The sequence below is a fragment of the Liolophura sinensis genome, chromosome 8 (genome assembly GCF_032854445.1).
Source record: "Liolophura sinensis isolate JHLJ2023 chromosome 8, CUHK_Ljap_v2, whole genome shotgun sequence".
Lineage (NCBI taxonomy): Eukaryota > Metazoa > Mollusca > Polyplacophora > Chitonida > Chitonidae > Liolophura > Liolophura sinensis.
In genome coordinates, this window is record NC_088302.1 from 51,497,177 (window position 1) to 51,510,531 (window position 13,355).

Consider the following 13,355-nt stretch of genomic DNA (forward strand, 5'->3'; position numbering starts at 1 on the left):
CGTGTTACAGCCTCACCTTCTCCCGATTATTGACCGACAGACACAGCTTTTTCAACAGGACAACGCCAAGCCTCATACTGCACGTTCAACAATGAACTTTCTGCAGGATTCCAACGTCAATGTCTTGCCGTGGCCCTCTAAATCACCAGACCTCAACCCTATTGAACACCTGTGGGATACTCTGGATCGACACGTGCGTCAACGTCAGCCACCGCCACAGACGCTTCAACAGCTCGCCGTTGCGTTACAGGAGGAGTGGAGGGCCATTCCCCAGGAGAGAATCCGGCGTCTTATCCGTTCTTGTCCAAGGAGATGCCGTGCACTGATTGCAGCTCGTGGTGGTCATACGAGATACTGAGAAAGACTCCCCCTGGTGAGCAACTGGTGTCTGTGAGATGACTTTTGAAAAGACAGTTTTAAACATGACCATCTTGATTATTGTTCTGCCAAATTTCTGACTTCTGTCTTCAATAAGAAAAGAGTTGTGCCGTCCTAAAACTAAATATTAAAATCTCTAAAATACGGGGGTTGCGTTTCTTTTTTGACAGAGTTTATTAAAGTTGATTCAGTGCCTAAGGGTAATGAATTCCAAAAAATTTAGGACCAGAAACTACGGAACAAGCAGGTATAGCAGACTATATCTGTAGCGATCTGTATCGTAATCGTTTGTATTGAAATGAACTTGTTTGTTTGTGTGATGTCAAGGCTTGATACTAACTTTGATTACAGTCTACATGAGGGCCTTCATAGCTGAGGACATTACTTGGTGACCCTATGCCACCCGAACAGTAATCTTTGTGATCTATATAATCATGGTAGCCCTTTATGAAGCTACAGTTAATGACGTCACTGGCGTTCTCCGCCCACTTCGCTTGTTGTTAGGTATATATATTACGTAAGTAGAGCCTCCTAAGGAAGAAGTGTTATTAAATTTTAAATGAAAAAAAACCCCAAAGAAAACACACACACACACACACACGTTGTCTTAAAATATCGTCCAAGTAACCTGCACTCATGCGCGATACAGCCCTCTTAAGGCGTCAATAATCATTTCAAAAGCCTCAAAACAGATATATACAGATACGCCTTAACGCCTTAAGAGGGCTGTATCGCGCATGAGTGCAGGTTACTTGGACGACGTTAATTACTTATTTGAATGGTGTTTTTACGTCGTATTCAAGAATATTTCACTTATACGATGGCGGCCAGCATTATGGTGGGAGGAAACCGGGCAGAGCCCGGGGCGAAGGTTTTGTTTTTTAATTGCAAATTTAATAACACTATCAAAACACAGTAAGTTGTTCCCCTCCTATCTCATTATCTCTTGAAGGTCATTCTACCAAAGAATAAGCTTTCAACAACTAAATAAAGATCATTGCTATACGTCTGTGAAGATTTTGTCCGATAAAACCCTTCCGGAAAAGCCTTGTGGGATTTTGAAGAAACGCGTATAATGTCAAATGCTTGTTGATTTTTTTTTTACGGGCAACACAAAGCCATGCAAATTTTGCAGTGGGCACTTGGCTGCGTTGGATGTACATTGGTGGAGGTGTATAAACTGGCGGAAAGGTATGGTATGGCGGAGGAGTATACCCTGGTGATTGGCGTAGCGGTATAGGGGATTGGTGGAGGAGTATACCCTGGTGATAGGCGGAGGGGCATAGGGAATTGGTGGAGGAGTATACCCTGGTGATTGGCGGAGCGGTATAGGGGATTAGTGGAGGAGTATACCTTGGTGATTGGCGGAGCGGTATAGGGGATTGGTGGAGGAGTATACCCTGGTGATAGGCGGAGGGGTATAGGGGATTGTGTTCATAGGAGGATTGGTGGAGGAGTATACCCTGGTGATTGGTGGAGGGGTATAGGGGATTGGTGGAGGAGTATACCTTGGTGATTGGCGGAGCGGTATGGGGGATTGATGGGGGAAGTATACCCTGGTGATTGGCGGAGCGGTATTGGGGATTGGTGGAAAAGTATACCCTGGTGATTGGCGGAGCGGTATAGGGGATTGGTGGAGGAGTATACCCTGGTGATTGGAGGAGCGGTATAGGGGATTGGTGGAGGAGTATAAACTGGTGATTGGCGGAGCGGTATAGGGGATTGGTGGAGGCGGACACAATGGCAGAGCCAATGATTTAGGTGACATCCACATGCAGACAAACGACAGAATATTTTTATCTTGAGTATAAACGGAAGTACTACTGAAACTGTTAAAACACCTAATTGTTTTCTTTTGTTTCACTCTTGTTTTGTTATTACTGTGTTACTTTTTTTAATGGAATTTGACTCTTAAAGTTACGGGTTGCAGACTTGCACGGTTCAAGGTTGTAAATCTGTCTTTAGACTCGTATGGGGAGTAATTCTGAAATTAAATGTCATCTTACCCATGCGTTGTGCGAGTGATTAAAAGTAAAATCATTATTATTACACGAGATTTGTTTGTTTTCTAATGTGTATATTATAGTTTTTTGTGTGTGACACTTTAGACCTACAGGATAGACCCATACATGTGTACTGGACACATGTATGTACATGAATGTACATGTGATATCAGTGTTGTTACATATATATCGAATAGGACCGTAGACGATAGCAATCCGTAGCATATTCATACTGCCTACAGTATAGTATCCAGTCTGTAGCATATACCATCTAAAAATAAAAACCATAGACTGTGACTGTCTGGCATGCCGATACGTGAAGGCCGGTCTAGTTCAAACTGAAAGTAGGTCAAGACATACACTATTGTCAAGTGACTCTTCACAGAGTAGTTTCAGTCATCGGCGAGGCAACATGGCGGATGACATTATTTTCTTGCTGCCGCGAGACATAAGGTTTACCCACAGCAGTATATCACGATACTTTGGCGATGGAACTCCTCTGACTGAAACTTTGGATGACCTATTACAACGACGCATAAAGAAAAGATATATCCCACTTATGGAAGTGGTTTATCGCTATAACAGGTGGTGGTCGCTGGACAACCGCAGGCTCTGGGTTTTCAAGGAACTATGGCGTAGAGGTGGTTGTAACAAAATCAAAGTTCGAGAGGTATACGTAAACGACGCCAAATGGAGTAAAAAATTCACAACACAAAACGACGGAACAAGTGTGATCCTTAGAAGTAATTGTAAGTTACTGTCTTTTCCTTTTCATTTTTCTTATATCTTATTTTATTGTTTTTTTGTTGTTGTTGTTTTTTGCATTATTTGGTAGAAGTCATTGTACAATTAGATATACACTTCATTTTAAAGACGGGAAAGTATCATCCTACAAACTACACCGCATAATACACTGTGATGCTTCTGACGTAGGTAGCTTACTATGAATGAGTTCCAAAGGTTTCTTACAATGCAACTGCAATGATTTTTCATTTCAGATCACAGAAATTATTCTACATTTCCTGATACACATATGGACTCCATGATGGCCCAGTTCTCTGACTGGAGGCTGTAGCGATGAGAACAAACCACTATGTGGGTTTTCGTGATACAAGTGAAACCTGTGTGCATCATAAAGATTGATATATTCTCAACAAGTACATAGTGTATATAAGTGTGGTGAACAGAAATGTAATCTTTAGCCAAATGGCCCGTTGTGCTGTAAACTAAAAGGGAGGCGACAGTCGCAAACATGGCGGCTTGTCATGTTACTTAATGTGGATGTGAATGACAGTGACTTGACATTTGAGAAAAGGGTATAGAAACTTCGCTGAAAGTAAAAATGAAAATGGACACAATCCACTTTGTACACATTATGTTTAAGAAATAAAACATCTGCTGTATTAAAGAGATTTGTTCTTATGGTAAAATAGATGTCGAATGTCTGAGGCATCATCCCTACTAGTTTATTAACTATTATTAATTAGTAATTTCCTATAAAGCCTGAGTTTGCCAGTTTTGCCAGTACATTACAGGCAGCAGTAGGCCTATACCCATTTTATCTTGAGCCTTTTGTTTTGTCATTTTCAGCAAACGCCTATCCCAATATTTTCCGACAAGAAAGGATAAATGATAACAACGGGCTAATTTCAAAATCCCAGCACAATTCTGTAAATTACCGAATCAGAAGAATAAGCCTTGGTCGAACAACCCATGAACATTATATGGCCGTAAAAGAGATAGTTAATAAATACTAACCCGTCAAAAATGCACTCTCGATCAAAAGCAACAATTTTGCTATCAACCGAGGCACTGTGTTTTTAATTTACCTTATGAAGAGGGATGTTAACCATAAAAATATTTTTACTGAAACTTCCCTATATGTTTTTCTACATGATGTCAAACTTTTGTTTTAGTTAACGTTTGTCTTCAAATGTGAAATGTAAACTTTACAATGCGATCAGTTTGTCATAGTTTTGCAAGTTTAAAATCCGTATTTCTACCATAGTCTCCCATGCAGGAATCATCCACGGTACAGTGAACAAAAGAGGTCACCGCGAAAAACACATAGCACATAGGACGAGTTCTAATCTTCGTCGTTCTCTTATTTTTTTTTCTTTGGAAACATACTTTTGTGTGAGTGAAAAGATATAAGTCGTCGTGCATTAAATAAGTGTTATCATCGATTAGAATGGGTTGTTAAGATATGGTATATGGTAATGTGTAAGTTATAGCGAAATCATACATAAATCCTACTTGAGAGTACATGTGGTCGTCTATCATTAACATTAACATTTTATGCGTAGCGTGTTACAAGGCTGAAAGTTCCAACTGCTATATATTTATTTGATTGACTGGTGCATAATTGTGTGCCCCAGGTTTTTTCTCTCAGAAAATTGCATTTGTGGTTCAGTGATTTCCCCCCATTCTACAGTGTCTAACGATAACAAAAAGATATTTACAAGGATTTTTAAGTAAATTACCATTTTTCGATTTTATGACCTATATAGCCTACATCGCTTTAGTGCATGCTTTCATTTTTTTATAAGACACATGCTTATTGTCCTGTGGAAGAGGACAAACTGAAAAAGAAGTGATCTTACGGGTGTGTCATCACTTGTGACTTACAGCTATAGTTAGTTTCGCCTCTTGAGTTTCTTGCACTTCCCCGTCTTATAATATAACGTCCATTCTGACGGATGCAGCCTGTTTTGGGCAAAATATTGTGTTATAACTGTGATAAATTTTAATGTTATATAATATCTTAACTAGTCTCATAAAACAAATGTGTACTGTTTGCACACGATGCAAGCAATATGTGCCAGTTTTACACGATTTGGTTTACATTTCAAGAGTATGATTATGCATGCAAGGTACAAATAGTATTATTGTACCGATGCAATCTTGTCGCAATTCAGTGGTACACATCTTGTGTTTTTTAAAATGATATATTCCATCAGCCTGTCCACAGTGTCGGATAGGGCGAAACAAATGTAAACAAGAGTTTTGTAGCAATATAGTAGACGATGTCACACGGTATCTAGGGCTGAAATATTGTCGACGTAGCGTTAAGCCATAATCGCCCAATCGAGAGGTATTTTGTCCCGTTCTTTTGCGACCACGTCCAATAATAGCTGTGCAATTCAATCACGTATGTGGGAGAACAAGTCTGGAATGTTCTTGTCTAAGGTGTACATGTGCGTCCTTTGTGTGGTCCGGTGATGATTCCGCATAGCGTGTATGGTTTGCATGGTCAAACGGTAAATTCAAGTGCAATGAGTTGTTGTATTTAAATTTATTTATGTATAAAAGTGTCAACCAAGTAACACAGTGGTCTGTCCATACAATTTGACGGTAAACAATAGCTCCCATTTCCTCCCACCATAATGCCATAACCGCCGTAGTATAAGTGAAATATTCGGGAGTATATATTACGTTTACGGTATCCTTTTGGATAGTTCGAAAATGTGAATCATCAGCTATCTTCAGCTTGTATACCTAATCAATTTCTGGCAACATATGTGCTTTTTATTCTGTTGACTTCTATGTGTTGAGTTCAGGGCTTGGTTGTTAGCCAGACTTGCAGTAACAGCAGCCTCAGGGCATCTATGGGCGCCAGTACGGCTCTTGTAATAATGCAATCGATAACATAAGCCGCGCCAGATCTGACAAAAGCAGACAAACCTTACGTAACTGGCTGCTTCGATCCAGCGGTGACCTGATGACTAGGTCAGTCATTTACATCTACATATCTACATTAGCTATTTCAACAGAACCAACGGCTAAATTCCCAATTATCATCACAATCTCCCAAATTTAAAATGAACTTAAAGATAGGATAATATAAAGACACTTGACAGAGAAAAGTCAGTAGACTTAATGTATAGTAAGCCTATAGAGATGACAAAGATATGTGTCAGCAATATCCTCTTCACCAGATTGGTGTTATTGTTGAATGGGGATTCGGCCTGCCTTCAAAATACTTTGTAGACCTGTTTTTTGTTGTTTTGTTTTTAAATCAAAGTATTACTTAAAGTTTCTATGCTCTGGTATACACTGAAGCGATTCCACCATTTTACTACTATACTAGGCTACCTGAAGCGTTGTGGATGTAATGTGTTTTCTGTCCTCGTTACCACATTTGTGGGTTGAAATGCGGATCAGTTCCGCGACAACTATTAGCGCCCGTCCTAGTTGAGAGCCTCTTCGTGAATGCTAGCCGCGTTCCCATCGTACAATGCAAGTCTACTGGGAAACAGCTCATGCTGGCTTCCTCTGCGATCTTACGTGGGAAGGCCTGACAACAACCTGCGGATGATCGTGGCTTTTCCTCTCATCATAATGCTGGCTATACGTAAAAATATTATAATGCTGGTATACGTGAAATATTCTTGGGAGCTGGGTAAAGTATCAATCCAATAAATAAATCGGTACTAGGAAAACATGTTACCATTTCAGAGCTGCAAGACCCTGTAAACACTTGTCTAGCAAGGGTATTGTCCCTTGGTTCAGCATAGCTGCACAACAGAGTTTACACTTCGTTATTTCTCTCCGTGGCCGCAGGAGAAGGAGGACAGAGCATGCTCGTAGTTCTAAATTTGAACAGGATACCTGTGCAGGCTACCCACCTGCTACAGCTTCATTCTTGTCTCCTATGAGCATGTTACAGGCCGGGCGGTTGGTCAAATGGTAGCACTAACAGCGATGACTACCAAACAAAAGGTAATGTACTGATCACGGAACTGTTAGTTTGTAGGTCCAGCGCTCCACATACAAAGTCATGACCCACTAAACAAACTCGAATCATAGGCCTACCTAAAGGTGTGCACGTGTTCATTATGACCTTGTGATTCAATGTCACTGCTGGCTTAAATTTTAACCTGTTCAAATGTCATTTAAATCAAGCAGAACACAGCCTATCCATTTTATGTATTTATAAGCTGTATTAGCTAATAAATATATATATATATATATATATATATATATATATATATATATATATATATATATGCTACACACACACACACACACACACACACACACACACACACACATACACACATATATATATATATATATATATATATATATATATATATATATATATATATATATAGCATGGACTACACATGCAGGTTTGATACATCCACGTATAGGTGTGTCTAAGTATATAACATATATATGGATATACCATACAAACAGGTGTTGGTAGCTGTAGGCCTACAGACAACTTACAACTCGACCTTTCTAGGTCACATTCCATAACGCTGCGGAAAACACGCCGACCCCAATACAGGGACGTAGCTCACTGGCCAAAAGTGATTCAAGATGACAGTAGAAAAGGGAGATAATAACAGATAGGTTCACCTCATTTTCTCTCCCGGTATTGTTGGATTTTTTTGTTTAAGTTAGTAAGTGTTAAGAAACTCAGAAACTCAGAAAATGCATTTTTACGAAGAAAATATTTGTATAAACTAAAATACTTTCGTTGAGTAAATATATAGTTTTGGTTTATTAGCCTTGGATAGGAAGTTAGAGTATCAAATATTGTACTAGAGTTATCCCAATATCTCCGAATCCGCGCAGACTTGTAGGCCTACATACAAATGTAGTTATATGGGGTTATACAGAAGTTTCTATGGTCCATGCAGAGAAAGGTGAGTGTACAAAGAATGGAATCATTATCCTAGATTTTTTGTGACACGATATGAAGCTGTTCAGGCGTTTTCTTTCCTGACAATGTTGACAATCTTTCACATATTTAATCATGTTTTTGGGGTCTTAAGCTGTAGATATACATAGCTGATATAAACAAAAAAGTACACCATCTGTCACTTGTACCCACTTTCGGGGTGTGTAACTTATCTGATGAGGGCACAGCGTAATCCTCACATATACTTTCTTTGAAATCACTTTGATGTTATCTTGTTTGTGACCAAATGTTATTGCACACGAATAACTGGACTAGAGACAAGGTTTTAAATGATCTGATCATAATGTGGGCGTACCTGTAACGACCCTAATCATTTTAAAAGCGGTAATAAACCCTAAACAGAGAACCTATAGTAGTTCTTAAATTAACAGACCGTTGCGCAGAATCTCACAAAGGAAACCCCTCGGATATGCATACGTTGTGTGCGATTTTCACGTTTTGCCAAGTTCCCAGTTTTACGTTTATTTATTTATTTATTTATTTGATTTGTGTTTTATGCAGTACTCAAGAATATTTCATTTATTCGATGGCGGCCAGCAATACGGTGGGAGGAAACCTGTCCGGGGGGAATCCACGACCATCCACAGGTTGCTGAAAGACCTTTCCACGTACAACAGGAGAACCCAGTTTTATATATCTTACACGTTGAATGTCATACATAACACTGCTTTAGACATAATTTCATGCCAAATAACCTTGCGAGTGAGTGAGTGCTTGGGGTTTAATGTCTTACTTAGCATTTTTTCAGTCATATGACGACGAAGGAGTCCATGTAATGTGCCTCCTTGTTGCAGGGCGGATTTCCACCGCTCTTTTATCTAGTGCTACTTCACTGAGACGACTTACCGAAGACAAGTAAGCTGCCCCGCCCGAGCCATTATACTGATACGGGTCAACCAGTCGTTGCACTATCCCCTTCACGCTGAACACCAAGCGAGGAAGTCACAACTTCCTCTTTTTAATGTCTTAGGTGTGACTCGACCCAGGATTGACCCAGGAGCTACCGCTGGGATAAGCGGATAAATAACCTTGCGGTCAACATAATTGTTTTATAGGCCTATAGGCAGGTCACAGATAAGTTATCCCTCTTTTCATAAGGCTGCTTCCTGGCTCAGAGATGTTCTGGCTTAGACATGGCTGACATACTGTCAAGGCGAGGTAAACCCAACAGCATTCATTCATCCATTCATTCTTTCAAAGTGCCATCTCACCGTGCTAATTTCACCATCATAAAACTTCATAACGAAAGCTCTCATAATTCTGGATTTGATCATGTGTATGTTACTTGTTTCTGAAGTAAAATACACATTCAATAACAATGAGTTTATGTACGTGACACTTAACTCATGTAGACTTAAGTAATGTTCTTGGCTTATAGATGTGTAGAATACAACAACAACATGTAATCAGATCGCTATGCTTTGTCATCTGAATTAACAAATTCTCATTTCTTTTCAGATATTTGTGGCCGTGAACTGTTTTGTCGCTAGTCTCCTTGTCACTGGGCTGTATTTCCGACTCCTTACACCCGCGCCACCTTTATGCAACAGGGGAAGTTACTCTTTCATTGCGTACATTTCTCATGTGCTGTTAGGGTACCATCGTGATAGATGGATTATATACGTCTGTGATTATGGACAGAGCTGCGGGGAGCTACCATTACGGCTTGACGGCATAATATCAACCTACATACTTTCAGTTTTATCTACCAGAAAATTTGGGATTATATTTACAAAGCCGGCCCCTTTACATCAGCTTTTAAAACCAGTGAAGTTTAACTGGATTGTTAATCCCAGTGCATTGGGATTCGCCTCTTGTAATTATTACAATTATATGTTTAATGATGAATTTGGCAGCAAACTGAAGACAATGGATTTAGATTTGGAATTCCAAGAAGAAGTCGTGTATATTAAGCTGCATAAATATTACTGGAATTCGCTGTACCAAAATCCACGTTACGCAGGAAAACTACGAGGCAATACTGCTTCCGGAACGTACTATCAAACTTTTCTTAACCTTTTTGAACCTCAGCCAAAGTTCAAGCACACTGTGTTGAAGTACAGCAATCACTTTAAATCCAACTTATCTACAAATCTTGTCTGTGTTATTGCTAGTGAGACAGATCAAAAACATAACCAGGGTTACACTATATGGAAGTTTCTGGATAAAGTTTCACATTCCAAAAATACCAGGATTTTGTTAAGTACAGCAGATCAAGATCTCGTGAGGCAGACCCGGCAAAGGTTTCCTAGCAACGTCTTCACAGTTTCCGGCTCTCAGCGTTATATAGACGGCGACGACACGTCAACCTCAGCGGGAGAGACATTGAGTGATAACCTCGTTACAAACCTCTTAGACTTCTACGCGTTGATCCAGTGTGACGAGTTAGCAATGACATGTGGCAGTGTCTGGGGCCGGCTGGTTGCGTTCTGTCGAAACACTAACCAGGGGTTGCGCTACCTTCAAAATGACATGGTAAGGAATGTAGATCTTGATGCCTTGTCAATGGATTACGAAGAAGGAGCTTGTTCGAGTAGCACAATCAACAACCAAAATGCACAAGTGATCTCAGCGTAGCAGAAAGTGGGTGTGAAGTTCATGCCAAAGTTGTTATATACTTTGGACACTTGTTATGTATAATACTCCATGCAGCACTTGTAAAATCCAAGTTTCTATGTATATAATTGCAGCAAATAAAACTAATTATCATGTAGTGGCCATAAAATGCTCATTAGGTTAAAGGCTTGTTCTCTTCGCCATCCATCGGCTCTTGACCAATCCGACTGTGCTCAAATCCAGTTCCCGCCCTCTCGAGCGCCGCTTTAAGTTATTAGGTTTGTCAGATATATTAGCGTCTCCTGTCTCTTTCAGTTTTCTTCAACTCACGAGTGAGTGAGTGAGTGCTTGAGGTTCTCAACGTACTCAACAATTTTTTAGTCATAAGACGGCGAAGGTCTCTTGAGGGTGTATGTAATGTGCCTCCTTGTTTGCAGGACGGATTTCCACCGCTCTTTTATCTAGTGCTGCTTCATTGAGACGACTTACCGAAGGCAGGTGAGGCGCCCCCTCCATTATACTGATACGGGTTAACCAGTCGTTGCACTATACCCTTCATGCTGAACGCCAAGCGAGGAAGTTACAACTTCCTCTTTTTAGGTGTGACTCGACCCAGGACTGATCTGGATCTACCGCTCCCGAAGCGGACGCTCTACCAACTGTGCTATCCGGGCCGGTTTCAACTCACGAACGCGACCACCGAAAAAAATATTCTTACATATCGCGTAAAATCCAAAACAAATAAAAAATATTATTACGTCCATACACAAGGTTTACTTATAAGCGGCGAGTGTAGTCATTACTGCTGGAACAGTTAAACAGGAAAGTATATAACTGCAAATCTCAGGTGTGCAACCTAAGACATGCTTTTGAACAGGAAGTACTGTTTTGTAAATGTGTACATCATCATTGAGTATTATGAACTATATAATGTGTGTGACACAGTATGATGCCAAATGCCTTCCGGTGGGAGTGAGAAAATGCTGTCTATGTATAATATATTTTGCTCAAAGTATTAACACACTATAATGATAAAAATCAAACGTTAAAACATGCTATTAATCCTGTGCTCATGAGGCAATTGTATTCATTCAACCGTTCCCGGTCGAATAAGAAATGTGGCATTTCGTTCACGTGGGAAAGTCATTGAACCTTTGATTCCTCCATAAATTTGATAGACCCAAAGAGATGCAAGTCTGTTTTTTCTTCCACAAATTGATTATTGAAATTATTCCTTGTGTTTCCAGTGGTCAATAAATTTGCATACCAACAAAGACGGTGCAAACCAGCTCAACGATCAAATAGCGGAAAACCAAGACTGATTCCAAGGTGTGAAATCTCTACTTTATTTCTGTGATAGCTATCCGTCCACGATAAATTTGTTTTGAAAATATGATCAGTTTACGTTGCGAAGATCGAACGAAAATACATCGTAGTAGCCTATTTCAGAACTATAACTGTGCAATTTCACATTTACTCTTATTGTATGACCCTTTTGAACAAGGCAGTACTATTTTAATACATCTTTTCTGGTGTTTAATATTGAATAACTTATAAAATTATTCTTTCATAATTAAAGTATTCTTCCATAGCGATTGCCCATAGTTGACGTTGCAATTATTGTAAATCTTTGTATTAACCTTTACGTTTAGATTTCACCTTCGGGTTTATAATCAGTGAAAGATATTGGAATATCGACTTACGCAAGCACCTTAACATTGGCTGATTGCGAATTTAACCAAAACATATCTTATTATTAGAAGTAACATTTTGATCCTTCCAATAAATAGATTTTTAGCCTTTTGACAATTGTTCTAAGAGACGAACATTTATAATTTCCCTCGATTCCATCTCTTCAGTGTACCAGAGAATCATATATATGTAAGTAGGATGAAATATGAAATGCCTTGGAAACTGATATGTCCAGTTACTGTTTCTAAAACATTTTACATTTGCTTACAAAGAGTTACAAATTGTAAGCAATTTATTATTTATTCTTTCTGAGCATCACTTTCGCAGTTGATGGATCCTTTGCTAGCGCAATATCCACTGTAAGATAAGAAGAAAATCATGCAGAAATAGTTGTATTAATTTATTGATCTGAAACAAAAACTTTACCTGAACCATTTCCACAAAAATGTATTGCCTATACTTCATCATTACTCTGAAGCAGGTGATTTTGTAAGATCATCAGCTGATATGTAACGTTTGCGTACCAAAATTTGTAAATGAGTTTTTGGAGTTCAAATACTGCACAAATATGATATTGTGAACATTGAAGTTAGAAGAATAAGTGTGCTTTGCAAAAAGATTCTTTTAAGTTTTGAAATACTGGTTAGAAATGATAAGTTCCCCAGATAAAAATAAAACTGGTATACTGCATGTCACATGGTTACTGATGGCCGCAAGATAGAATTAACTAGATTTTTAACACACCGATACATCATTCGGCATTTGTTAAATGACTTGGGCCTGAATTGTTCCTGGTAATCGGAGGCAGGAGAACATGAGAAGACCTTCCTTTGACAAAAACAAGGGTTCAATGACGATTTTGTTCAGAACTATAGGCGACCAAATGAGGTCTCGAGAGCAAAATTCTACCTTCAGATGTCAAATTTTGGACTACAGTATATTTAGAAATGATTACTGTAAAGACGTTTTTTGGGAGCCTCTCACCAATGCGGTCACTGTCAGTTGGTCGAGCT

General features: G+C 39.3%; 1 protein-coding gene across 1 annotated transcript; it reads left to right on the forward strand.

Moving 5' to 3' along the window:
* The first annotated feature begins 6,949 nt into the window (after nt 1-6,949).
* LOC135473997 (uncharacterized) lies at nt 6,950-10,807 on the forward strand. The gene is made up of 2 exons (XM_064753973.1): nt 6,950-7,103; nt 9,553-10,807. Exons 1-2 carry the CDS (start codon nt 7,068-7,070, stop codon nt 10,669-10,671), a joined length of 1,155 nt encoding a protein of 384 aa, XP_064610043.1. The 5' UTR covers nt 6,950-7,067; the 3' UTR covers nt 10,672-10,807.
* The last annotated feature ends 2,548 nt before the right edge of the window (nt 10,808-13,355 follow it).

Coding starts and splice junctions, on each gene's coding strand:
- LOC135473997 (XM_064753973.1), top strand. CDS start 7,068: ATGGTAGCACTAACAGCGATGACTACCAAACAAAAG. Junction 7,104..9,552: donor CGATGACTACCAAACAAAAG/GTAATGTACTGA, acceptor ATTTCTTTTCAG/ATATTTGTGGCCGTGAACTG.